Below are 23,658 nucleotides of genomic sequence, written 5' to 3'. Positions count from 1 at the left end.
ACATCTTACATTTTACCTGGATTCTGGGTAAAGAAGGAAGTGGTACAATAATCACTACTGGGTAGTTGATATTTAACTGATATGCACAATCACAATAGTGGCAAGGAAAATGACATTTGTAATGTCATCCCTAATGACACTCAGTTCTATCCTTTATTCCTCCTCTTGGGTATCCCAGGGCTGGTAGATGTGCACATCTCAATTAGATTCCTCACTTTTTTTTGGGGGGGGTGGCGGGGTATCTTTTTGCATTCCTGGGGAATGCTGCCATCCTATTTGAGGGCAAGACAGCATAGTCTCCATGAGCCCATGTCCTTTCTGGCCATGTTGGACTCTATTCAGCTGGACCTGTCCATAGCTACTATCTGTAAAATGCTGGGCATCTTCTGATTCAGTTTCAGAAATACATCTTTTTAAATTGTAGTAAAAATCATGTAATACAAAATTTATCCTTTAATAATTTTAAGCATACAGTTCAGTAGTGTTAACTGTATTCACATTGCTTTTTAAAATAGGGTTTTCCAGTGAAATTTTCTAGACAGATTATAAAAGAGCTGCAACACTTGTATTCACAGTGTTGTACAGCAGATCTCTAGAACTTTTTCATTTTGTAAAACTGAAACTACACCCACTGGACAACTAGACCTCATTTACCACTCCCTCCAGCCCCTGGAAACCGTCATTCTACATTCTACTTCCTTTTTGTATGAGTTTGAGTACTTTAGATACTTCAGAAAACTAGAAGCATACTTTTAAACAAATTTTAATTTTACTATTAGTGGATACATGGTAGGTATATATATATTTATAGGGTTCATGAGATTTTATTTTTTTAGATGAAGTCTCACTCTGTCACCCAGGCTGGAGTGCAGTGGCATGATCTTGGCTCACTGCAATCTCCACCTCCTGGGTTCAAGCGATTCTTGTGCCTCAGCCTCCCGAGTAGCTGGGATTACAGGTGTGTACCACCTACCCAGCTAATTTTTGTATTTTTAATAGAGATGGGGTTTCACCATGTTGTTCAGGCTAATCTCGAATTCCTGACCTCTGGTGATCCACCCGCCTCGGCCTCCCAAAGTTGTGTGAGCCACCACACCTGGCACGATGTTTCGATATAAGGCATGCAAAACATAACAATCACATCATGAAAATGGGGTATCCCTGCCCTCAAGCATTTATCCTTTGTGTCACAAAGATTTTTTTTGTGTGAATATACTTTATTTCATCATTTTTGTTAACAGTTGAAACTCTGGGATTTCAAAATTAACATCCTTGCCCATAAGCTTCTTAACAGACACCAGAAAAAGTTTCAACCTTGTGTTCCACATTGTTCTGCTGTGCTTTGTCCAAATGAACCTTTTATGAGCTGGCTGCCATCCTGTTTAATGTGGGTTTTCTTGCCTACGATTTCACTTGGGAAGACCAAGTCCTCAAGGATTGCATCGTGCGTAGCTGTCAGAATATGGTTCCTGGGACGCTTTTGCTTATTTTTTGTATGGCTTTTCCAAGGTGGCTTAGGCAGAATTCTCTGAGTAGTAAAGACAACATGTTTCCCACTGAACTTTTTCTCTAATTCACATACTAGCTGGATTTGGATTTTCTGGAAAGATTTCAGTTGAGGAACTGGAACAAAGATTATGATGGCTTTCCAACCACCAACTTCAATTTCCTTGGCTGCTGTAATATTCAGCTCCCTGAACTGAGTCTTGAGGTCTGAGTTCACTTTCTGCTCCAGAAGAGCCTGGGAAATGCTGGACTCAACCTCGTCGGGCTTCTCACCGTTGGGCTTCACAGTCTTGGCACTCAAATTGAATGTGGCCTTCTCCTTGCTGAGTGCCGGCTTAGGGAGAGCCAGTTATACTGTTTTATTTTAAAATGGATAATTAAGGCCGGGCGCGGTGGCTCACACCTATAATCCCAGCACTTTGGGAGGCCGAGATGGGTGGATCACGAGGTCAAGAGATCGAGACCATCCTGGTCAACATGGTGAAACCCCGTCTCTACTAAAAATACAAAAATTAGCTGGGCATGGTGGCGCATGCCTGTAGTCCCAGCTACTCGGGAGGCTGAGGCAGGAGAATTGCCTGAACCCAGGAGACAGAGGTTGCAGTGAGCCGAGATCGCGCCATTGCACTCCAGCCTGGGCAACAAGAGCGAAACTCTGTCTCAAAAAATAAATAAATAAATAAAATAAAATAAAATGGATAATTAAATTATTATTGACTATAGTCACATACTAGCTCTTACTCGTTCTATTTTATTGTGGCATTAACCATCCCCACCTCCCTCATACAGCTCCACTACCTTTTCCAGCCACTGGTAACCATTCTTGTACTCTCTATCTCCGTAAGTTCAATTGTTTTCATTTTTAGATCTCACAAATAAGTGAGAACATGCTGTATTTGTCTTTCTGTGCCTGGCTTATTTCACTTAACACAATGATGTCCAGTTCCCATCCATGTTGTTGCAAATGACAGGATCTCATTCTTTTTTTATGGCTGAATAGTACTCCACTCCATTGTATATAAGTACCACATTTTCTTTACCCATTTGTCTGTTGATGGACATTTAGATTGCTTCCAAATTTTGGCTATTGTGAATAGTGCTGCAATAAACATGGGAGTACAGACATCTCTTTAATAACCTGATTTCCTTTCTTTTGGGTATCTACTCAGCAGCGAGATTGCTGGATCATATGGTAGATCTATTTTTAGTTTTTTGAAGACCTCCAAACTGTTCTCTATAGTGGTTGTACTAATTTACATTCTTACCAACAGTCTGTGAGGGTTCCCTTTTCTCTACAGCCTCACCAGCATTTGTTATTGCCTGTCTTTGTATATAAGCCATTTTAACTGGGGTTAGATTGTATCTTACTGTAGTTTTGATTTGCATTTCTCTGATGTTGAGTGATGTTGAATACCTTTTCATATTCTTGCTTGCCATTTGTATGTCATCTTTTGAGAAATGTCTATTCAAATAGTTTGCCCATTTTAAAAATCAGATTACTAGATTTTTTTCCCTATAGAGTTGTTTGAGCTCCTTATATATTCTGGTTATTAATCCCTTGTCAGATGGGTAGTTTGCAAATACTTTCTCCCATTCTGTGGGTTCCCTCTTTACTTTGTTGATTTTTACCTTTGCTATGCAAAGCTTTTTAACTTGGTGTGATCCCATTTGTCCATTACTGCTTTGGTTGTCTGTGCTTGTCAGGTATTATTCCACAGTGTAACTTTTGCCCAGACCAATGTCCTGGAGTTCCCCTGATATTTTCTTGTAGTAGTTTCATAGTTTGAGGTCTTAGATTTGAATCATACTTTTTGTAATTATGATTTAGCATAATGTCCAACTCAAGGCTCCTCAGTGTTACAACAATGTGGTATTTCCTTTCCTTTATTATAATTTAAGAGACAGGGTTTTGTCTTGCTCTGTTGCTTAGGCTGGAGTGCAGTAGCATGATTATAGTTCACTGTAACTTCAGACTCCTGAGTTGAAGTGATCCTTCTGCCTCTGTCTCCTGAGTAGCTAGGACTACAGGCATGTGCCACCATGTCTGGCTATCTATCTATTTATTTATTTATTTATTTTTGAGACTGTCTTGCTCTGTTGCCTGGGCTGGAGTGCAGTGGTGTGATCTTGACTCACTGAAACCTCTGCCTCCCAGGTTCAAGGGATTCTTCTGCCTCAGCCTCCCAATTAGCTGGGACTACAGGTGCGTGCCACAACACTCAGCTAATTTTTTGTATTTTTTTTTTTTTTTGAGACAGTCTTGCTCTGTTGCCAGGTGCCAGACTGGAGTGCAATGGCGCAATCTCGGCTCACTGCAACCTCCGCTTCCCGGGTTCAAGCAATTCTCCTGCCTCAGCCTCCCAAGTAGCTGGGACCACAGGTGTGTGCCACCACACCTAGCTAATTTTTGTTTTGTTTTGTTTTGAGACGGAGTTTCGCTCTTGTTACCCAGGCTGGAGTGCAATGGCACAATCTCGGCTCACCGCAACCTCCGCCTCCTGAGTTCAAGCAATTCTCCTGCCTCAGCCTCCCAAGTAGCTGGGACTACAGGTGTGTGCCACCGGGGTTTCACCATGTTGGCCAGGATGGTCTCGATCTCTTGACCTTGTGATCCGCCTGCCTTGGCCTCCCATAGTGTTGGGATTACAGGCATGAGGCACCGCGCCCGGCCAAAATTCTGTCTTTTGAGGGTTGATTATGATACGTCTAGGTATGGAGCTCTTTGCGTTTAACCTATGTGGAGTTCATGGAGTTTCTTGAATAGGTAGATTATTATTTTCCATCCAATGTGAGACATTTTCAAGCATTTCTTCCAATATTTTGCCCCCTTCTCTTTGTGTATATTGGTACATTTGGTGGAATACCAAAGGTTTTAGGAGTTTTGCTCATTTTTCTTCATTCTTGTTTCTTTCTTTTCCTCACAGAGGTTAATTTCAATGAATCTGTCTTCAAGTTTGCTGATTCTTTTTCTGTCAAATCTACTATTGAACCTCTTTAGTGAATTTCTCGTTTCAGTTATTGTACTTTCCAATTCCAGAATTTGTGCTTTCTTCCCTACTCTAGTTTTCTCTCTTTGTTATTCTCTGTTTGGACATCATTCTTATTATTTCCTGTATTTTATTTATTTATTTATTTATTTTTATAGAGAGAGGGTTTCACCATGTTGGCCAGGATGGTCTCAATCTCCTGACCTCATGATCCACCTGCCTTGGCCTCCCAAAGTGCTGGGATTACAGGCGTGAGCCATCTCGCCTGGCCTCTTTTTTTTTCTCGATGGAGTCTCACTGTTGCCCAGGCTGGAGTGCAGTGGCATGATCTCAGCTCACTGCAACCTCTGCCTCCCGGGTTGAAGTGATTCTCTTGCCTCAGCCTCCTGAGTAGCTGGGATTATAGGTGTGTGCCACCACACCCAGCTAATTTTTGCATTTTTAGAAGAGACCACGTTTCACAATTTTGGCCAGGCTGGTCTCGAACTCCTGACCTTGTGATCCCCCTGCCTTGGCCTCCCAAAGTGTTGGGATTACAGGTGTGAGCCACTGCACCTGGCTCTTTCCTGTATTTCTTTAGACATGGCTTCCTTTGGCTCTTTGAATATGTTGTTTAAAATAGCTGATTTAAAATCTGATAACGTAAAATACCACATAACTAACTGTTCCTACTGGAATTCAACAAAATTAATTTTTTTCAACTGAAGCTCTCTGGGTTGCTGCAAGCTTTTGGTGAATTTCCAAAGTTCTGTGAAATTCAAAGGTTGTTCAATGCTTTTATGAAGGGAGCAAACTTTCAGTGCCTCTCACTGGACCATTTTGATTCAGACAAACTATAGAGAGATATTTTTGAGACAACTGGCAAAAACTGAGCATAAAATCATTTTAAAATTGTTTTGTTAGATAGGAAAATTGTATTAAGGTCGTGTGTGTGTGTGTGTGTGTGTGTGTGTGTGTGTGTGTGTGTATATATATATTTATTTATTTATTTTTGAGGCGGGGTTTCACTATGTTGGTCAGACTGGTCTCGAACTCCTGACCTCAGGTAATCCACCTGCCTCGGCCTCCCAAAGTGCTGGGATTACAGGCATGAGCCACTACACCCAGCCCATATGTATATTTTTAAAGCCCTCATCTGTTAGAGATACATAGTGGTTTTTAGGGTTTTCTGAGATTTCCTTTCACATACTGTAGCTGACACATCAGAGGAGCATGTGCAGGAAGAGAGATGAAATAATGGTACAAGTTTGATGGTTGTTGGAGCTGGATGCTGGGTATAAGGAGGTTCACTCTACCATTTTGCTTTTGAATTTGAAAGTTTTTATGATAAAACTTTTTAAAACGAGAAAGGGTACCTTAAGTCCAAACAAGTCTGTCTTGAACTGAGAAAAAATAATTTCGTTCCTAACTGGCCTTGAATAAAAGGGAATAAACACCTGGGAGATAGATGGCATGTGTGTTGAAAGAATGAAGGGTGAAGAGATAGGATCAATGAGGCACCCTCAGGACAAAAAGATAACTTAAACAGCAAGTAAAGACATGTAGCTATCTTGGGCTGAAAGGTGAGGGAATTAATTGGTGAAGTCCAGGCTCAACTCTGGCCCCGAACTCACAAGTCCATGGTCTGAACTTAGATACTCCACCACATCCCAGAGTGGTGGGAAAGCCTTCCTGGAACTGGCAAGAGAAGGTGTTCCCAACTGAGACTATTCCATTTTGCTTGAACAGCACTATGAGCAAGACCCAAAGCTGGAACTATGCACAGAGGGGCAGGCCTTTAAGGACAGAGGCCTGGGATGAGGTAGGCGTCTGTCCTGAGTTTCTCAACAGCCTCAAGACATTGACTGCGGAAAGAAATTTTCTCTGGTGACTCTATACTTAACCAGTGAAGCTCCAGTCATCTTAAATGATGTAACAAAATGTGCACATGTAAGTGTTTACACGATACCCTAAATACAAGGATCTCAGAACCCTGAGGAGTGTGGGAGATCCACCCAGAAAATAGTCTTTGAGCAGAACAATGCAAGGCCTGGGGCACTGGGTGCTCCCACATTTAAAACCCAAGGAGGACCTAGCTAGCTTGCTCTGCCAACCAGCTCTTTCCAAAGGGGAGAGAGCCACCAGGGAAGACAAATACACTGTAGCCTTGGCTAAAAGAGGAGGGCTTGGGAAATGAGGACCAAAGCAAGATAGGCAAGAGCCTATCGTTCCTTCAACTTTGATCGTTACCCCATCCTTAGGAAGAGGAACAGGAAATCAGTTTTAAGACACAACTCCTGGACAGGTCTGTGGACACATCTGGGGAATATAAACCTCTGTAGCCAGGTTGGGAGAGAAATAATAAAGGGAGAAAAGTAGGGGTGGGAGTGGAGCCACCAGAGAGAAGAGCAGGCTGAGATGCTGGGCCAGGGGCACTCCTGGGCAAAGAACAAGCTACAGGGCCTGGGAGCATTGCTACTTGGCCTCACCGTGTTGCCAGCATGCTAGGCACAGCAGGGGCAGCTCCTTAGTGGAGGCAAATCTGGCATCTCTAGGAAGTACAATCTTCAGGTCACTTTGGAAAAAGAGGGGCCAGAAGATGCCATACATCTTCTATAGAGGTGAGATTTGAATGTAGCACTCTGTGCAGTGCCACCAGAGTCCCTAACTAAAGGTGCTCCAGGTCCATATTACAACTACTTGATTACAACAACTTTCACAGGTTTATTGGTGACCCGAGGGAGCCAAGGTCTCCTTTTTGATCCTCACTCCCAGGTGGTATCAGCCTGCAAGGCCTTCTCTGGGTATAAAAGCCGATCACACAACTCATGGGTGTTCCTGGCAAGAGGTCAGATCTCTCTACTAATTTGAAAAATTCCAAATCCTGATTTCAGAGTCAACAACAAGGTCAGAGGCTAGAGTCCTGATGGGCATGGGGCTCAGGAGGCTGGCGAGTTGCTCAGCAACATCTGAGGGGCTGCACAGACAAAAGTAGAGGCCAGGAAGGCCACAGGAAAATTGCCCCAAGAGAAGTTTCCAAGAGGGCAGGGCATAGAACCTGGCCCTGACATTGCACTTTGGGTACGATGGGGTCAGTCACCAAGTGGGGCCTGGGGAGCAGAGAACCTGCCCACGTGCCCTGGGCATGCCAAAGTTCCATGGTCTAGGCTCAGTGGTGCCACCGCAGCCTGTCACATGTTCCAGCTCCTCACTGCTGGGACATCTCCAGGTTCTTGATGGGATACAGGTACCACATCACTACCCCCGAAGGGTTGATGATCACTGTGAAGTTGGTTTCAGCTTGGAGGCCACTGATGATATCACCTGTGTAGACATCCTGGGCCTGCAGTGGGGAGGGACATCACCAATGCCACTATGAGAATGGATGCACAGAGCCCCCACCCCCACCCAGAGGATGTAGAAGGCTTCTGCCTGGACTCTGGCCTGTCTGTGCTGGGCTTCCAGTATGCCCTACAGAAATGGGAGCCCTGAATCTCCATCATGTCTCTACCAGTAAATCCAACAGATGCCCAAGCACAGGCATGGAGAAAGCCCCAGCCCATGGAAAACTGAGAAACGTGCCAGCAAGGGCTGACCCGTGGGAGGAGGAGTACAGCCCTAGAGGCTAATGGGACTTATATTTATATGCAGTAGTTCTGTTTGCATAGGTTGAAAACACTGGTACAGAGCACAGCACCAGCTGCAGCTCTTAGTGCCTGCAGCTCCCCATGGGCACCTGCCAGAGGCCCTAAGCCCACGACTCAGGGGAGGCCATGTGTGAACAACCACCTTCCCATAACGCCCTCCCAGGGAAATCTGAAGCCCAGGTGGGTAGCTACAGGCAGCTGGACACTCACCTCATACATCATGGACCCATTGAAGTTCAGCTGGCCAAGGGAGGAGTGGTAGTGATAAGGCATATCGGTCCTGCGGCTGAAGAAGACTAAGGCGCTTGCCTTGTTGGACAGGGGCCGCATGTACACTTCGATAAGAGATTTTTCCTGGGCACAGAAGGTGGCTACTGGCTGGGGTCCCTTGCTCAGGCCCTACAGTTGCCTCCCTGGCCCTCCCTGAGTACTGGGTCACATAGGCTTACGGAGGATGCCACGGGCCTCCAGCACCCCAGCTTATCTAACCCTACCTGCCTGCTTTCCCTGACTCAGCAGACACTCATCAACACCTACTTGGAGCCCAGCCCCCATGCTAGCACCCTGAGACAAGTGCTGCATGAGGGCCTGCCCCAGAAGCTCACAGGACAACAAGAGGGATAAATGCAGAAACGGGGAAGCATCGACAGAATAGTACATGAGCGCCACCCCCAAACAGCTGCCAGTGCTGTCCTGGAGTGTGCTGTCCAGTGGGAACGATGAACTCTGTTCCAGGAGGGTGGAGAATGGAGCTGGATATGAACTCCCATCCTCCAGAAGGTTCTCCAGGCCCAGCTCTACCCATCAGCCCCTCTGGCAGGGAATTGTTACTTCCTCTGGGCATCACCAGTTCTACAGGTGCCTCCTGCAGTTCTGTAGGTTTATTTTTACCAGAGTCCAGGATTTGGTAAAGAGCAAGGCAGCCGGGCGTGGTGGCTCATGCCTGTAATCCCAGTACTTTGCAATGCCGAGGCAGGTGGATCACCTGAGGTCAGGGGTTTGAGACTAGTCTGGCCAACATGATGAAACCCTGTCTCTACTAAAAAAAAAATACAAAAAAATTAGCAGGGGCTGGGCGCGGTGGCTCAAGCCTGTAATCCCAGCACTTTGGGAGGCTGAGGCGGGTGGATCACGAGGTCAAGAGATCGAGACCATCCTGGTCAACATGGTGAAACCCCGTCTCTACTAATACAAAAAAAAAATTAGTTGGGCATGGTGGCACGTGCCTGTAATCCCAGCTACTCAGGAGGCTGAGGCAGGAGAATTGCCTGAACCCAGGAGGCGGAGGTTGTGGTGAGCCGAGATCACGCCATTGCACTCCAGCCTGGGTAACAAGAGCGAAACTCCGTCTCAAAAAAAAAAAAAAAATTAGCAGGGTGTGTGTGATGGCACATACTTGTAATCCCAGCTACCTGGGTGGCTAAGGGAGGAGAATTGCTTGAACCTGAGAGTTGGAGGTTGCAGTGAGCCGAGATGGTGCCACTGCACTCCAACTTGGACAACAGAGTGAGACCCTGTCTCAAAAACAAACAAAAAACCCAGCTCCTCCTGCTCTGCAGGGAAGTCTAAGTTCTCTGCAGGCCATCACAGTGTATAGAAGCCCTGTGCCTCATCCTTCCTGTGTGCCCTTATGTGGCTGATGCATCTTATTCCCGACTCCCTTGAGCTGTCCTGCTTTCACTCAGCAAGAGGACGACAGTGGGAGCAGCTCCCAGCAGAGTCCTAAACCATATGCAACTAGAAGGGGTATGCCTGGTTGGGGGTTGAGCAACTCCTGTACCCCCTCCAAGTATCTCCCCCAGGTGATGCTGTCAACTTTTCTCTCAGGGGAGCTCAGTTCCTCAGCCCTCCCCTTCCTTCCCTCCCTAGTACCTTGTGAATCCTGCGTCCCTGGATGCCTAAGGGATCCTGGTTGATTTTGATCATGAGTGGATTCTGTAGTATGTCCATGCTCTGGGCAGAGATGGTACGCAGGTCTGTGGACATGAAGAGGGGGGCTGCCAGCACTGTCCACAGGGCCATCTGGGCCCGGGATTGCTCTAAGCTGAGACCAAAGTTCCCAATGAGCAGCTGGGGACAGAGAAGACGAGTAGTCGGTTCTGATCTCCTCAAGGAGGTAGACACAGGGACCATCCCCAAACTTGTAGCCGAGGAAGAGCAGGTAGGGATTGGGGAAAGATGGCTGCATGTGGAGGCCTGGTTCAGCAAACACCATTCTCCAGTTGTGTGGCCTTGGGGGACTCAAGTCACTTTCTTTTTTTTTTTTTTTTGAGACGGAGTTTCGCTCTTGTTACCCAGGCTGTAGTGCAATGGCGCGATCTCGGCTCACCGCAACCTCCGTCTCCTGGGTTCAGGCAATTCTCCTGCCTCAGCCTCCTGAGTAGCTGGGATTACAGGCACGTGCCACCATGCCCAGCTAATTTTTTGTATTTTTAGTAGAGATGGGGTTTCACCATGTTGACCAGGATGGTCTCGATCTCTTGACCTCGTGATCCACCCGCCTTGGCCTCCCAAAGTGCTGGGATTATAGGCGTGAGCCACCGCGCCCACCCTCAAGTCACTTTCTATCAAAGCATCAGCTTTTATTTTCCATGAAGAACACAGGATCAGCAGTAGGTGGGTGGGCAGGTGGCCAGGTGCGGTGGCTCACGTTTGTAATCCCAGCACTTTGGGAGGCTGAGGCAAGTGAATCACTTGAGCCCAGGAGTTAGAGACTAGCCTGGCCACCATAGCAAAACCTCATCTCTACAGAAAATACAAAAATTACTCGGGCGTGATGGTGTGCATCTGTAATCCCAGCTACTTATTTAAGCATGAGAATCACTTGAACCGGAAAGTGGAGGTTGCAGTGAGCCAAGGTTGCACCACTACATTCCAGCCTCGGCAACAGAGCGAGACTCCGACTCAGAAAACCACAGAGGTGATGGAGGTGGTTATGCCCCCACTACATCACAGGTGGTTCAGATGATCATACAGGCTCCTGTTGTCAAAAAGCTTTTTTTTTTTTCCCCTCTGAGACAGAGTCTCACTCTGTTGCCCAGACTGGAGTGCAGTGGTGCAGTCTCGGCTCACTGCAACCTCCACCTCCAGGGTTCAAGCGATTCTCCTGCCTCAGCCTCCCAAGTAGCTGGGACTACAGGTACATGCCACCACGCCCGGCTAATTTTGTATTTTTAGTAGATACAGAGTTTCACTGTGTTAGCCAAGATGGTCTTGATCTCTTGACCTTGTGATCCACCCACCTCAGCCTCCCAAAGTGCTGGGATTACACGTGTTAGCCACTGCACCCGGCCAAAAAGCTTATAAACTAGGTCAAGTTGATAAATGCTCCAGGGTGACAGTGGAAGGCAACAGAACTGGACAGAGTTCCTGCACCTACCACTGGCCACAACCACCTGCCTTAGCCACAGCTGAATGGACCAAGGAGGACTCCTAACCCCAGGGCAAGCAATCCATAGTCAGGACACAAGCTACAGGCTTAGTGATAACAATTTTGTGCCCATCACTGTCCCAAGCATTTTAGAGTTATTTTAACCCTCAAAACAACCCTATAAGGTAGCTACTATTATTTCCAATTGACAAAACTGAGGCACAGAACAAATTCCCAAGGTAAAGTGGCAGAGCTAGAGCCGGGACTCCACAGTAGGCCAGTTCTTGCTCCTCCAGGCTGTTCCCTCTGCCTAGCTTTGCACTTGTAATTCTTATCATCATAGGATCAATCAAGTAGTAAATGCTTGTTGACTAACAGATAACTATAAAGTTATAAATTGCAAAAACAAAATGGCCCAGGGCAATGACTGAGATAAAATGTGAGGGCTGGAAGCAGGACTGTGAGGGCCAGTTGTGCCTGTGGAGGACCAGGCAGGGCACTGACAGAAGGATCAGAGGCAGATGGGGGAGGGCACTCCAGGCACCAGGAATAGCAAGGTCATGATCTTCAACATGCACAGCAATAACATCTTATTCCAGGGTCACTACAGACCAAGTTCTTGAGCTTTCAGAAACATCAGAGTTGCCTGGGGTTGCGGGGGATGCTTAACAGTGGGCATTCCCAGGTTCTTCCCCTGAAACTTCTTATCCAAAACGTGGGGGATAGGGCCCTGGAAAACAGCTAAGTCAAGTCTAAAGCAGCCAGTTCAGGGACACATTTCAGAAGCGCTGACCTAGAACCTGGCAGTGAGCCTCCAGGGAGGAAGAGAGCACAGGGCAGTGGGGAGCAGGGTCATCATGGATGGTGGGCCTAGGGACATCCCCCTCCATCCTGGTACCATGTCAGGGTCATTCCAGTGCCCAGGGCCAGCCACCGGCTGCAGTGTGTCCTGGTGCTGCACAAACCAGTTCAGGATGGAGAGCACGCTCTGCCAGGAGTCCTGTATGTCATCATAGTTGCGCCAGAGGTTGCAGATGTCCACCAGCAGACTGTAGTTCACCTGGATGTCAAGGGGAAGGCAGAGTCCAGCACCAGAATCACACGCTGCAGCCCAGAGACCCACACAGAAGTTGGGGAAGGGGGAAGAGAACAGGCCCCATCATCTTGCTCAGGGTGACGAAGGCCTCTGAGACGGTGCCCTGCTCTGGAGCTACCAGGGTCTCCCCTCTGTGCATCCTGCTGCCAGAAGCCTACCCTGCCCTTCTGGGTCTCCTCACCCACTGGGCACCTCCCGGGATCCTGGGCACTGTGTGCCAGCACTGATGGATCTCCTGCCTCAGATGCCAACTCCTTCAGCCCACCTCTCAAGGGCCTCTTCTTTAAGGCCCGCCTCTCCCTCCAACACACACCTCTCTGAGCTGGCTGAGCTCACCCGCTCTTTGCGGGTACTTATGTAGGTCTTTAGACACCTACAGATCACCATGGGGGCATCTGTGGTGAGAGTAGTCCTGGCTCTGGAAGGCCACCTCCCTGAAGCCTGGCACTGAGGAGGCAAGGAGGCCTGGTTGTGGGAAGTGCCATCAGGCAGGGTGCAGAATGGCTTACCCTGGGCGGGAGGCCACCTTCGTAGGCTGGCCAGCTGCAGGAGAAGGCAATGGGGCGGCCTGTGGCATTCAGGGCAGCAGCCATCTTGGGGTACCCTGGTGAAAGCCCAACCTGTTTGAGGCCTGAGGAGGCAGTCTGGGCCCTCAGCCCAAACCTTTTCCCAACAGATGTGAGTGAGGAAACAAGCTCCGAAGTGTAGGTGCCTCCCCTCATACCCAGAGCCTCAAACGCTTCTGGGGTGGGCTATGTTGCCACCCCATATATAGGGAACCTGGGAGCCACAATCCCCCTAACTCCTAGGTGAGGGGAATTGGGAAGCTCAGCCAGGTTGGCACTGGTGGGTCTCCACAGCCACCCTCCCCGTCTCCCTGTGTGCCCCAGGCAGCTACATAACTCACCCAGGGCCCGTTCCTTGTCTGTGGAGAAGCAGCCATCCAGCTTGAGCATGTCCACCTTCCACTCCGCAAAGGTCTGAGCATCCTGGACCACCTTGTCCAGTGTGGTGCCTGGGTAACCCATGCAGGTAAAGTTGCCCATGTCTGCATAGATGCCCAGCTTCAGGCCCAGGGAGTGAACCTGTGGGGGTTTGAGGGCACAGTGGGCTCAAGCAGGACCCTCAGGGAGCCTCCTCAAGGCACATCTGACCAGGCCCCATTAAACCTTCAGTAGTTCCCACTGACCAAAGGAGAGGGTCCCAGCATGCTGGCCAGGCCTCTGCCCACAATGGCCCACCCTTCCCCCAACACATACCTCCCAGCAGCTGTTTGCCCCTAGGTGTTTGCTCCTGCCATCCTCTCTGCCTCCTATGCCATCTCTCTGGGCTCAGCTCAAGAACTGCCTCCTCCAGGGAAACTTCCTGGAATCCCAGGCTGAGTAAGATGCTCTTTCTGGCTCTCACTCACCACAGCCGGCCCAAAGTCGGCGTTCATTTGTTTCCCACAGTAGACTGTGAGATCTCAAACGAGGACTATGTAAATGAGCCCTAGCAAGGTAGGGTGAAAGGAGCAGTCTAGCCCTGAGGCCAAGGGCAGGGCTGGGATGCAGCTCACGTAGTCAGCCAGGAAGGGAATGCCATGAGGGAAACGCTTGGGATCTGGCATCAGGCGGCCACTGGCATCGCGCCCACCAATCCAGCAGTCATCGATGTTGACGTATGTGTAGCCCATGTCCCGCCAACCATCCTGTGCCATCCGGTCAGCCATCTCCATGAAAAGCTGCTCACTAATGAGGGGCAGAGGGATGAGGCAGCTCAGGGACCCAGCTCGGCCCTCACCCACACCCTGCCTTAGCTCTGATTGACTCTGGGTTATAAAAACCATGACCAAGCTGGGCGCGGTGGCTCATGCCTGTAATCGCAGCACTTTGGGAGGCTGAGGTGGGCAGATCATGAGGTCGGGAGTTAGTTAGAGACCAGTCTGGCCAATGTGGTGAAACCTCGTCTCTACTAAAAATACAAAAAAAGCCGGGTGTGGTGGTGTGCACCTGTGATCCCAGCTACTCAGGAGGTTGAGGCAGAAGAATCGCTTGAACCCAGGAGGGGCAGGTTGCAGTGGGCAGAGATTGCACCATTGTACCCCAGCCTGGGCGACAGCGAAGGACTCTGTGTCAAAGAAAAAAAAAAAAAAAAAAAAAAATGACCAGCCAGGCTTGGTGGCTCAGGCCTGTAATCCCAGCACTTTGGGAGGCCGAGGTGGGCAGATCACGAGGTCAGGAGATAGAGACCATCCTGGCCATGGTGAAACCCCATCTCTACTAAAATACCAAAAAATTAACTGGGCATGGTGGCACATGCCTATAGCTCCAGCTACTCAGGAGGCTGAGGCAAGGCAATCACTTGAACCTGGGAGATGGAGGTTGCAGTGAGCCAAGATCGTGCTACTGCACTCCAGCCTGGTGACAGAGCAAGACTCCGTCTCAAAAAACCATGACCTTGCTGAAGCGTAAGCCAGGTATCGGTGTAAATGACCAGCAAGGATTGTGCCATGACCCATAAGCAAGCTGGCTTGAAAGGAGTGGCTGGCCCAAAGCCAAACCACTGACCCTGGCCTCCCAGGCAGGGGGCCTGGCCTGACCTTTTAACAGTTATCTCATGGGCTGGGTCCTCAGGGACTTTGGCCCCAGGCCAAAAGGCAGGACTGGGTCTGGGTAATTACAGGGGGCCTGGCCTGACCTTTTAACCGTTATCTCATGGGCTGGGCCCCTGCAAGGTCTCTGCCTTGTGACCAGGTTGGGGCCTGACAGTCCCTATAGAGGCCCCAGGTAGGTCATGGGGCTAGGCTGGGGTTAGGCATCTGATAGTCTAAGTGACTTCTGTCTGCAGTCTTTGGGATGGAGAACTGTGACCCTGCCTTCTTTTCTGGCCAACCCTCCACTTCCTGCCTCCCACTCTGCAGGGCCCTGGGCAAGGTTTGTCAGGTGGATGCAGACCTTACCTGATGCAGTTCTTTGGGTCCTCATCACAGTTAGTGTTGCAGCGGAAGCGTTCCCAGGCCAGCCAGCCCATGGGTGGTGTCTGCAGGAGCCCATTGTCCAGCATCAGCACCTGGGCCACATGCCCCAGCAAGAGCACTAGGGGGCCAGGGAGGAGGGGATGGTGACTGCCAGTGGCCCCCACAGCTCCAGCCCTCATCCCACCCTATCCGTATGTTGCTCAGCCCTATAGAGGCTGCCTGCCAATTAGGGAAACTGGTCTCTTGGGTTTAGCCATTCTTCCTGCAATGGCTGGCTCCTGCAAAGCATTAAGTGGGGGGATGGTGCCTGGGCCAGGCAGTGGTTTGAGGTCTGGCCATCACCAGTGCTCAAATTAGCAAAACAAACACCTGAAGCTACTTCCTTACTATACCCCCCATCAGCTCCTCCCATCCCATATACAGAACTTAACTATACAGATGCTCCTAGGCCTACCATGGAGCTACATTCTCATAAACCCGGCTTAAGTGGAAAATATCACTGGGCGCAGTGGTTCACGCCTGTAAGCCCAATACTCTGGGAAGCCAAGGCAGGTGGATCACTTGAGGTCAGGAGTTCAATATCAGCCTGACCAATTGGTGAAAACTTGTCTCTACTAAAAATCCAAAAACTTAGCCAGGCATGGTGGCATGCACCTACAATCCCAGCTACTCAAAAGGGTGAGGCAAGAGGATCACTTGAACCCTAGAGGTGGAGGTTGCAGTGAGCTGAGATCTTGCCACTAAACTCTAGCCTGGACTGTGACAGAGCGAGACCTTGTCTCAATAATTTTTTTAAAAAAGAAAATATTATGTCAAAAATATACTTAATATGGAAGAAGCAACCTGTTGAGCACCTGTGTATCAAATGAAATATATATATATATACACACATACTTAATACACCTAACTTCTAACTTGCCAAACATCATAGCTGGGCCTAGCCTACCTTAAAAGTGCTGACAGGGCAGGCGCAGTGGCTCACACCTGTAATCCCAGCACTTTGGGAAGCCAAGGCAGGCGGATCACCTCAGGTCAGGAGTTCAAGACCAGCTTGGGCCACATGGTGAAACCCCATCTTTACTAAAAGTACAAAAAATTAGCTGGATGAGGTGGCGCGTGCCTGTAATCCCAGCTACTGGGAGGCTGAGCAGTAGAATTGCTTGAACCCGGGAGGGGAAGGTTGCAGTGAGTGGAGACTGTGCCACTGCATTCCAGCACACTGTCCAGGCTGGGTGACAGAGTGAGACTCTGTCTCAAAAAAAAAAAAGGTGCCAACAAGGCACATTAGCCTACAGCTGGGCAAAACCATCTAACACAAAGCCTATCTTATAATAAATTGTTAATATTTCATGCAATTTACTGAATACAGAAAGTGAATGGAATGGTTGTATGGGTACTGTGGTTTCTACTGAATGTGTGTCAATTTCACACCACAGTAAAGTTGAAAAATCGTTTGGGACCATTGGCCAGACTCCTGGTCTCCTAAGCCCCAGTCCAGAGCTCTTTGCTCTCTACCATAGACCCTCAGGACTCCTCAGGAGGCTTAAGAAGTAAGCCAGCCAGGACGGACACCTAATCAGCTCACTTTTCCCCTTTCCCCCTCGGGCCTCAGTTTCCTTATCTGTAAGATGTTTCCTTATCTGTAGGGACTGTACAGGCCGTTCTCCACACATGTTGATATCACATCAGTTAGAGCCTCTGGACTTAAGGGAGAGGAGGTGAGAAAGGAAGGGCCTCTTTGAAGGGAAACTGATTCCTGAATGGGCAAGCTTCTCCTCTCCCTTCCTGCTCAGCTCCAAGAAAAAGAAGAACCTGTCTCCCCACATAACCACATTAGGGAAGAAGGGCCAGTCAAAGCACTCCTTGCAGCACTCACCTCGACCCTCCCAAACCACCCCAGCCGGTGTAGGTACCTGTCTTCAGCAGCATTGCTCTGGACGCCGGGTCCGAGGACCTTATCAGGTCTGCTCTGCGAGTATCAGTTGTATGTGTTGGGTTCTGGAAGCTAAGAAACGTCAGAAAAGCACTGGGGTCACGGCTGCCTGGCTAGCCCGGCCACCCTCAACCTTGGACGTGGATCCCACACTCGGTCCCCAAGTTGCCCGCCCTATCCCCAGCCATCACTTCCCGGCGCTTGAATTCCTCTTTCATAAATACTAAACAATGTGTCTTGGACTTCATACCTCACTCCCTCTGCAGTGGTGGGAGCCCGGAGCGGCCTGGGCTCAGAAAAAGGCAGTGACTGGCTCAAGGTCGTCCAGGAAGAGCGGAGGAGTGGGGCTGGGGCCAGGCTCCGGACTCCAATCCGGGTCCGGGTTCCTGCCCTGGGCCCCCCAAAACCGCAGAGTCACCGCCTGCCGTACTTACCCTTCAGAAGTGCTCAGTCCCGCGGTCGCTACTGTCTCCAATCCCGTAACCTGAGAAGCCTGCAGCGTTCCGGTGGGGCGGGGCCTCACGAGGACAACCGTTAGCGCAACCTATCAGATTCCCCCTAGCAACGCTGTGCCCCGCCCACTACGGGCCCGCCCTCCCAGTGCCCCGCCCTCCCGCCACCCCCCCCAAGCCCCGCCCCACTGGGCTCCCGCTCTGCGGGAGCCTCTTACCCCCAGGAGCCTGAGATGCACCCAGGGTGGGCGCCCGGCCTGTTCCCCAGCCCTGCCTGGGAGCCCCGCAGCCACTGCACTTTGTTTTATACACAGATAGCACAGGCCTTTATTTCTTATTGCTACAGTGCTTGGTACGCAGTTAAAACACTAGTAAAGCTTTTTCATTATTACTCATTCGGCTCCCTAGGTTTCTTTCCACAGCCGCTGAGGCCTGCTCTGGCGGCCGGGCGGTCCCAGGTGCGGGAACCTGGACTGCGGCCCCGCCCAGCAGGACGCGAACAGACGCAGCTGGGGCGGCCGCGCCGCGCTCGTAACGTCACCACGTAGGCCGGTGACAAACACCTCCCTCTGGCCGCCCCAGGAGGCGCCGGCACTACGCGGGTTGAGTGGGCTTCTCATGTGCTCCTCAAAGTCTCGCGAGGCTTCGAGCGGCATTCTTTCCGAGGGCAGCACCGGGGCCGGGCGGTGGGGTCCGGGTGCCCGGGCGAGGGGCGGAGCTGCGGGATGGCGTCTGGAGCGGCTCGCTGGCGTCTGGAGCGGCTCGCTGGCTAGCTTTGGCAGCCGTCAGGTCTGGGGTTTTCCAGAGCGGGCCTAGCTTGAGGAAAGGTGGCGATGTCGCCGCGGCACGGAGCGACCCAAGCCGGAGCCTGGTACCGTCGAGGTCAGTCATCGTTACCCGCAGCGGCGCCATTTTGCCCAAACCAGTCAAAGTGAGTGTCTTCCTGGAGACGGGGCGAAGGGGCTGAGGCCAATCATTGTGGGGAATGCGTGCAGGCGGCGCTGATTGACTGGAGCCAAGGCCAATCATAACGATCCAAAAAGAAATGCGCTAATGAGTTGCTTATTTTGACAGGTGGGTAGAAAATGGTAGGTAGACAGAAGATGGGGGCAAACGCTGAGGAAGATGACCTTTTACATTAGCTTATCCTGAGAGGTACGGCGCGCTGCTCCTCTGGAGTCAGAAGACTCGGCCCTGTGCATCTAGCTTAGACTGTAATCTAAATCCTGTAATCTCTGCCCTCCCTGTAATCTAGTTTAGTCCTGTAATCTCTGCCTTGCCTGTCTCCTAGTTTATGGGATGAAATATGAATTGTGAAAGGACTCTGTAAACAAGGGGTACGTGGGACGGCCCTTATCTTTTTATGAGTTGTCACCTAGTGTTTAATTCATGTGATGTACAGTCCTGATAGATGTGCAGGGAATTATTATAATCACGGTTTTTCCAAATGAAGAATCAGGCTGGAGCTGTGAAGCCAATATCCAAGGCTTGCCCTGAGGCCGCAGCGTCCTGGTTTCTTGCTGATACTGTCCCGGCCAGGTCCTATCTTTTTCCACCACTGAACGCTATCACATGCCCTTGAGTTTTTCTAGGGAAAACGGAAACAGTCCCTTATAGCAAACAAAAGTTTGTTTTATGACTGCAGGGCTGTGTGGTATGGGAGTTAAAAAACAAATTCTCTTATAGCTAGTCTAACCTATGCTAACTCACACAATTGACTGCAAGGTCCACGTTGGGAAAGAGCTGCCTTATCAGAAGGCACAGTGACATTTTTTTAAACTCCAGGAATACAAGAGGAAATGTTGCTCAGATTTTACTGACACTCTCCCAATCTATCTAAATAGTCTTTTAGTGTAAATACATGCCCCCTTTCACACACATTAGTTTCTAAAATTTAATGTGCTTAAATCAAATTTCTCAGGCATCAGGGAACCTGTTACTTAATGAACTGTATAGAATATCCCTTCACTATACATCTTTTTAAAAAAAAAAAAAAAAAAAAACAGAGTTTCACTCTGGTTACCCAGACTATAGTGCGATGGTGCAATCTCGGCTAACCGCAACCTCTGCCTCCCAGATTCAAGCAATTCTCCTGCCTCAGCCTCCCGAGTAGCTGGGTTTACAGGCATACGCCACCACGCCCAGCTAATTTTGTATTTGGGGTTTCTTCATGTCAGGCTGGTCTTGAACTCCTGACCTCAGGTGATCTGCCCCCCGCCCCCCGGCCTCCCAAAGTGCTGGGATTACAGGCATGAGCCCCCGTGCCCAGCCTTCCTAAAACGTACATCTTTCTGTCATAGGTTTTTGTGTATTTCATGTCTTCAAGTAGAGCTCACCATAGGCTAGCCCTCCTAGTACTGGCGCACCTGTCTGCCTGTAGAGATTTAAAGTAATTATTAGCAGGTTCTATCCTACCTTTAGATGTCTAGGGTGCCTTAGACTTTTCTTTCCAGTGGACTTTTCATCCACTTTGATGGCCATGACAGTCACCTTATCTCCTTTTGTTTTTTCTTTTTCTTTAGACAGAGTCTCACTCTGTTGCTTAGGCTGGAGTGCAATGGTACAATCTTGCCTCACTGCAACCTCTGCCTCCCAGGTTCAAGCAATTCTCCTGCCTCAGCCTCCCAAATAGCTGGGATTACAGGCATGCGCCACCACGCTGAGCTAATCTTTTTGTATTTTTAGTAGAGATGGGGTTTCTCCATATTGTCCAGGCTGTTCTCAAGCTCCTGACCTTAGGTGATCCACCCACTTTGGCCTCCCAAAGTGCTAGGATTACAGGCCTGAGACACCTCGCCTGACCCTCTCCTTTTCTAATTCCTTTTCTTGCCCTGAATTTTTCCAAAGATTTTAAAATCAAGTTGCTTATGATGGGTCTAGTTCCACAGGAGGGAATGCCCATGAGAGGGCCAGGTCTTCTTTGGTCTTGCCAGAGGCGGCTCTGGAGCTCACAGCTGCCACTCTGACCCTCTGCAGATGTCCTTCGGCCTTCTCCGTGTGTTTTCCATCGTGATCCCCTTTCTCTATATCGGGACGCTAATTAGCAAGAACTTTGCTGCTCTACTTGAGGAACATGACATTTTTGTTCCAGAGGATGATGATGATGACGACTAACAAGTAAGACTTGCTTTACTCTAGATGGACCAGGAAGCTGGGTGGAGCATCTGTCTGTGATGCAGTTTGGCCTGGTAGCAGCATTTGGACATTGGGGGCAGAAGCTTTAATGAATTGACTCACTTGGTGGCTAATGTTTTTATTTTGCTTTTTCCCTTTATTGGATGAGGGTAACTTACTGACTTACGCATTCACTGGGGTCTCTTCCAACTAGGTTGGGATCCCAGCCAGCCTTTTCAGTTGCCCTTGATGTATCCTCATTCAATCAACCCACCCATTTTCTCGACAATTTAATATGCCTTACACATATACCACCAGCAGCATCATTTCAGCAGCTCCATATGGAAATGTAGAAACTGCAAGTCCTTCCCCATCAGCTTTCGTTACCAAGCTCTCACTGCTGTATCCTGTCCGTGGGCACCACAGCCTGGTTCATGCGTTGCTCACAGACTCCTCCCCTAGCAGTCCCAGTCCTTCCCATTCAGCTTCCTGTGTTGACTTCCTGTGCTCTAATATGTGCTGCATGGCATCACTGTCAGAGATGAGGACACTCCTGACTCCTTACCTGGCATTCAACGCTTGCCATGATTTGGTCATGCCTCTTATTCCAGTCTCATCTTCCATATTTCCAGCCACTCACCGATCCCCAGTATTCACCATTTCTTGAGTTTGCACACTCATACCCAACCCCAAATATTGGCTCATTGTACCTCCCACATGGAAAGCTCTTTCCCAGAGGCTCTTTGGGTCTTAATTCTACCCATCCTTCAGTGTCTTTGAAGTCTTCCTTTCATTTGAAAGTGACTACTCCTTCCTCTGAGCAACCAGTACCTCTTCAAACACTCAGTATTGTGTGTCTAAACACACACAAACCAAAATTTTACTCCACTCTGAGCTTTCTGCTAGCAGGGGATGTGTTTTATACTTTTGGGCCCCCAGTGCCTGGCCTGTGGTGAATGCCCATTTAACATATGCATAAATAATCAAATGTGCTCAAAGCTCCCCTTCTCCTGCCATGTTTGATAGAAGCACTTTGTGGAATTCTTTCAGTGTGTGGATGTAAGACTGCTCTGTTGCCCAGTTCATTGCTGCTTTCCTTTCTTCCAGGAATTACAGAAAGCAGAAAGCACTAACTGAAGAAATGGTGATGCTTTCAGCCTCTCTGCCTTCCCTATCAGCAGGACTCAGGGAAAGCCCTCAACCTCCCAGTCTGGTGAAGCTGCCTCTGTAGTCCATGACTGTATCCCAGATCCCCAGGCTCTGGAAGGCTCCCTGAGATGTGCTGTCCACTAAGCACTGGACTAACAAGCAATCACATTATGAATAAACATAATAAATGCCAGCTGTGTGTGACTGAATGATGGCTGCAGTTTCTCAGTATGTGTAGGCTCTAGTTGGTGCGGTTCTCTCTGCTGTCGTTTATTTATGAGAGAAACATAGGCCTAGGTTATCCAGGTTTCAGTGGAGCCTGGTGAACTATTCTGGAGGCCCAGGAACTATTTTCATTGTTTACAAAAGCCCAGCAGAAACTCCGTTTTCCCTTAAGAAAGCTAATGGGCTACTAAAGCCTCAAGCCATTCTGTGTTCAGTGCCAGTCATGAGAGCTTTGCTTGTTATCATACAACTACTTATATGACTAGAATGATTCAAAACTTGGGTTCTGTGATATTAGGATATATGTAGGTTTTCATCTGTTTCCTGGCTTATAACCATCTCCCAAAGCCCTTGTTATAGGCTTTTGTTACAACGTTGGGCACTTCAGGCCTCAGAAAACAGCAGTTCTTTCTTGGACCTTCTGACCTCCCTTCACCTGCTGCTTTTTCTCCCCAAGGCAGGCCTAGAAACTAAAAGTATAACTTTTAGTTTATATAAACTTCCTTTGCCTTTCTGTCTTCTAGTTGGCCATAAAAAGAATTCTCTGACCTACCCTGTCTGAGTTTAGGTCATGAGACCCCCATTTCAGAAGGGATTCTGCCCCACACCTGGGAGGAAGAAATGTGGACAGGCCTTGTTGGACTTCCCTGCTCTGTATTAGATCATGCCTCTTTTGCCAATCCCACTTCTCTGCCGTTGTTTATGCTTCCATCATGCCTATCCAATGAGGTCTCTATAAAAGGTCCGAAAAGATAGGTTCAGAGAGCTTCCGGAGAGCAGAACACTTGATTTATCAGTGGCATGCCTGGAGAGGACATGGAAGCTCCATGCTCCTTCCTCCATACTTCACCCTATGCTTCTCTTCGTCTGTATCTTTTGTGATATCCTTTATAATAAACCAGTAAACCTACCTAAGTGTTTCCCTGAGTTCTACGAGCTGCTCTAGCAAATTAAAAGGGGGTCATGGGAACCTCAACTTGAAGCTGGTCAGAAGTTCTGAAGGCTTGGACTTGAGAATGTTGTCTAAAGAAAGGGGAAGCAGTCTTGTGGGGCTGAGCCCCCAACCTGTGGGATCTGATGCTATCTCTAGGTAGATAGTGTTGGAAGTGAATTGGAGGACAGCCAGCTGGTGTCTGCTGGACAACTACTTGCTTAGTGTGGGGAGAAACCCTCATGTTTGACCACAGAAGTCTTTTTTTTTTTTTTTTTGAGATAGCATTTCACTTTTGTTGCCCAGGCTG

General features: G+C 49.0%; 1 protein-coding gene and 1 pseudogene across 3 annotated transcripts; both read right to left on the bottom strand.

Moving 5' to 3' along the window:
* Positions 1-747: 747 nt before the first annotated feature.
* On the bottom strand, positions 748-1,846 carry LOC105733966 (small ribosomal subunit protein eS7-like; annotated as a pseudogene).
* Positions 1,847-7,172: 5,326 nt separating this feature from the next.
* NAGA (alpha-N-acetylgalactosaminidase) lies at positions 7,173-18,036 on the bottom strand. 3 transcript variants are annotated; one of them, XM_021667146.2, is made up of 10 exons: positions 17,912-18,036; positions 17,458-17,549; positions 15,527-15,662; positions 14,144-14,315; positions 13,493-13,670; positions 13,095-13,189; positions 12,388-12,549; positions 9,992-10,189; positions 8,330-8,473; positions 7,173-7,815 (listed from the first exon to the last, which is right to left on the bottom strand). In XM_021667146.2, the coding sequence occupies exons 2-10, from the start codon at positions 17,471-17,473 to the stop codon at positions 7,681-7,683; spliced, it is 1,236 nt and encodes a 411-aa protein (XP_021522821.2). In that variant the 5' UTR covers positions 17,474-17,549; positions 17,912-18,036; the 3' UTR covers positions 7,173-7,680. The 3 variants fall into 3 exon arrangements, with proteins under 3 accessions (XP_021522821.2, XP_021522822.2, XP_064224158.1); XM_021667147.2 differs by lacking the exon at positions 17,912-18,036 and adding an exon at positions 17,728-17,905; XM_064368088.1 differs by lacking the exons at positions 17,458-17,549; positions 17,912-18,036 and adding an exon at positions 16,491-16,638.
* Positions 18,037-23,658: the final 5,622 nt, after the last annotated feature.

The sequence above is a fragment of the Aotus nancymaae genome, unplaced genomic scaffold, assembly GCF_030222135.1.
Source record: "Aotus nancymaae isolate 86718 unplaced genomic scaffold, 86718_ANA_hifiasm-v0.15.2.pri h1tg000076l, whole genome shotgun sequence".
Taxonomy (NCBI): Eukaryota; Metazoa; Chordata; class Mammalia; order Primates; family Aotidae; genus Aotus; species Aotus nancymaae.
This window is presented reverse-complemented; position numbering and strand designations above follow the sequence as displayed.